General features: G+C 40.7%; 1 protein-coding gene across 1 annotated transcript; it reads left to right on the plus strand.

The window, feature by feature from the left end:
- Positions 1-591: 591 nt before the first annotated feature.
- Positions 592-3,019, plus strand: LOC131874590 (uncharacterized). The gene is made up of 5 exons (XM_059218153.1): positions 592-643; positions 739-971; positions 1,066-1,218; positions 1,319-1,719; positions 1,873-3,019. Exons 2-5 carry the CDS (start codon positions 758-760, stop codon positions 2,329-2,331), a joined length of 1,227 nt encoding a protein of 408 aa, XP_059074136.1. The 5' UTR covers positions 592-643; positions 739-757; the 3' UTR covers positions 2,332-3,019.
- The last annotated feature ends 361 nt before the right edge of the window (positions 3,020-3,380 follow it).

The raw sequence follows: 3,380 nt of genomic DNA on the forward strand, positions 1-3,380 counted from the left end.
TCACGTTTAAAAAACATTCATTTTTCACAATGCCTAAAAAGGATGAGGCTTGGAAATATACTGAAGACTTTATTGGCAGACAAAAAAATCAAACAAAATGTTTTTTTTGTAAAGAAATTAATTTTGGTGGCATCAATAGATTTAAATACCATATTGCCGGCATACCTGGCCATGATATTGAGGTATGCAAATTACAAACTCCTGAGGCAAAACGTTTCTGTTATGTCCAATTAGAAACACATGAACAAGAAAAGTTAACCAAGAAGAGGCAATTGGAAGAGTTAAGTGCTATTGGCTCCCATGCACCCACATCCACATCTGCATCCGCATCCGCATCCGCATCCACATCCGTAGGCTGTGTTGGAGAGGGTTCTTCCATGCCTCCCTTTCACCCTAGTGCTTTTGCTAGTGCTAGTGCTTCTGCTAGTGCTAGTGCTTCTACTTCTACTCCTCCTGGTGGCACTATTACCTTTGGCCCTAGAGTTCGGAAATCCAGGTTGGATAGTTATTTTGTGCCGCGTAGTACTCCTGGGGCACAACCCTCGCTTGAGGGTATGGGTTGGAACAAGGAGGTTCATGATGCTCCAAGAAAACAAATTTGCAAGTTTTGGTACTTTTGCAACATTCCATTTATTGCAGCCAGGTAATTCTTTTTGATTTGATTGCTTTAAGTTTAAAAGTAAATTTATAGTTTGAAGTTGAATTTTACTTTGTCTAATCATAATCTATTTGTGACAGGTCTCCTTATTGGCAAGGCATGGTAGATTCCATAACCATTTGTGGTGCGGGGTTTAAAGCCCCTACCGATGCTGAGTTAAGTGGCCCCCTCTTGTTACAAATGGTTGAGGATATGAAAGTTGAGCTAGAGGACCACCAACAGTCTTGGAGAGAAAAGGGTTGCACCATCATGACAGATGGTTGGACGGATAGGAGGAATAGAACACTCCTAAATTTTCTTGTTTCCTGCGGAGGTGATTGATTATGATTCATTCTAATTTGTACTTCCCTAAATGCATTGAATAAATTAAATTTTGATTTGTTGAAAGTTTGAAACTCTATTTTCAGGATCTACCATGTTCTTGAAATCTATTGATGCTTCCTCACATGTGAAAAATGCCACATACTTATGTGAGGCTATTGAGGAAGTCATACAAGAGGTGGGGGAAGAAAATGTGGTGCAGGTGGTGACAGATAATGCAGCAAGTTATGTTGCTGCAGGTAAATTTTGAACTTTTCAAGTCTTGATGGAGAGGCATCTATGATTATTTAAAATTTTCTTAACACATCAAAATTTCTAATTAACTTAAAATTGCTGCAGGTAAACTTTTGATGGAGAGGCACCCGAAAATTTTTTGGTCTCCTTGTGCGGCCCATTGCCTTGACCTCATGTTGGAGGATATTGGTAAGCTTGAATGGGTGAAATCAATAGTTGAAAGGGCCAAATATATCAGCAAGTTTATCTACAATCATGCATTGGTCCTTAGCATTATGAGGCAATACACGGGGCAAAAGGAGTTGGCTCGTCCAGGCATCACGAGGTTTGCCTCAAACTTCCTCACACTGAAATCCTTGATAAAATCAAAGGCGGCTTTGAGGCGTATGTTTGTTGGTGAGGAGTGGACTTCCTCATCCTATGCTACAACCACTGCAGGGATAGATGTGGTAAATTGCATTTTTGATGAGTCAGGTTTTTGGACCCCCTGTGGAGAAACCGTGCAGGTAAATTTATTACAATTTAACATTTAGTATCTACTATCTAGTATCTACTATTTAGTAATTTAATTTTAATTTATTAACAATTTAACTTTGCAATTTTTCTTTTTTTTTAATTTAATTTGTGACTTAATTGTTTTTGTTTAACATTATGTGTAGGTCACTGAGCCCCTCGTAGTTCTCCTACGAGTTGTTGATGGGGAGAAACCCTCTATGGGCTATATATATGAGGGTATGGATAGGGCCAAGGAGGCCATTAGGTCCATATATGCAGGAGATGAGGATAAGTATGGCCCCATTTGGGAGATTATTGATAGGAGATGGCAGAACCAGCTTCACAGGCCCATCCATGCAGCAGCCTATTACCTCAATCCGGCATTTCGATTCCGTGATGACTTCAAGGCAGATGAGGAGGTTCTTAGTGGCCTGTATACAGTGGTTCAAAAGTTGTGTACTGATGGCACAGCCTCAAGAACAACGATCCAGCTGGATAAATATAATAATCGAGAAGGGGCAATCTTCTCAAGCAGCATGTGCATAGAGGCTCGAACACAATTGCAGCCAGGTAGAAATATATGTAAACTTAAGATTCTTAAGTTTATGGCTTATGCATTTTAATTTTTGATTTTATAATCTAGCCTTAAAGTTGGAAATGAGTTTGATTTTTTTTTCTTTTTCGTTATTTCAAATAGATGGTGGCAAATGTTTGGGCCCTCAACCCCAAACCTTCAAAAAATTGCCATCCGTATTTTGAGCCAGCCATGCAGTGCTTCTGGATGTGAGCGCAATTGGTCAATGTTCGAGCACATCCATTCGAAGAGGCGTAATAGATTGTCTGTGGAGAGGTTGAATGATCTTGTTTTTGTTCATTACAACCTCCGTCTTAGGACCAGACAGATTTTGGACACTGACTCCTCTCCGATCACTTTAGCGGAGATCGATCCAGAGTCTGAGTGGATCACTGAGTCTACCGATCCCGTCTTCACTGAGGAGGACCATGAGTGGGTTGACCAGGCAGACAGAGAGGCTGAGGCTGTGGCTATGGCAGAGGAGGAGGATAGAGCACGATCCGGCATAGGCACCTCACAGGCGGAGACTATGGCTTCTCAGTCATCCAGGACCTACCTTAGACGCATTTGTAGGAGGCAGACAGACTACTCTGAGGCTCAGGATTAGCTAGAGCCTGAGCCATAGACTTGTTTTTGTTTACAGTTATATATATGTTTGGGAACATTTGATGTCATGGATTTTATATACATTTGACAACATTTATAACTCTATATATCTATGTTTTCTATTTCCTTCAGCTACAATTTACATTTCTACGCATGTGATGGATGTATGTTTATGTATGTGATCAAATCAGCTTCTATTTGATGATGTTATAGTGTCTTTAAGCTTTATTCAATAATGGGTGCATGAAACAAGTTTTAAATCGTTAAAAATCTCTAAATTTCAAGGGTTTTTTATTTTGCCGAGTCATAGCCGAGGCGTCACCGAGTCATAGCCGAGTCACGAGTCGAGTCGGCCTTGCCGAGTCCGAGCCGAGTCCGAGTCTGGGAACTTTGCTTTCAGGTATGTGTAAGTTTGTCCATAGCGGGAGGAATCGTGTCCAATAAGTTGACATATGGTTTGGGAATCGGGACAATTAAAGGCGGGATGAAACA

This window comes from Cryptomeria japonica, chromosome 1, assembly GCF_030272615.1.
Source record: "Cryptomeria japonica chromosome 1, Sugi_1.0, whole genome shotgun sequence".
NCBI classification, from domain to species: domain Eukaryota; kingdom Viridiplantae; phylum Streptophyta; class Pinopsida; order Cupressales; family Cupressaceae; genus Cryptomeria; species Cryptomeria japonica.

Bases quoted from the DNA above. Each gene is read 5' to 3' on its own strand.
- LOC131874590 (XM_059218153.1), top strand. From the start codon at position 758: ATGGTAGATTCCATAACCATTTGTGGTGCGGGGTTTAAAGCCCCTACC. The intron at 1,219-1,318 runs GTAAATTTTGAA...AAATTGCTGCAG, and splicing joins AGCAAGTTATGTTGCTGCAG to GTAAACTTTTGATGGAGAGG. The intron at 1,720-1,872 runs GTAAATTTATTA...CATTATGTGTAG, and splicing joins CCTGTGGAGAAACCGTGCAG to GTCACTGAGCCCCTCGTAGT.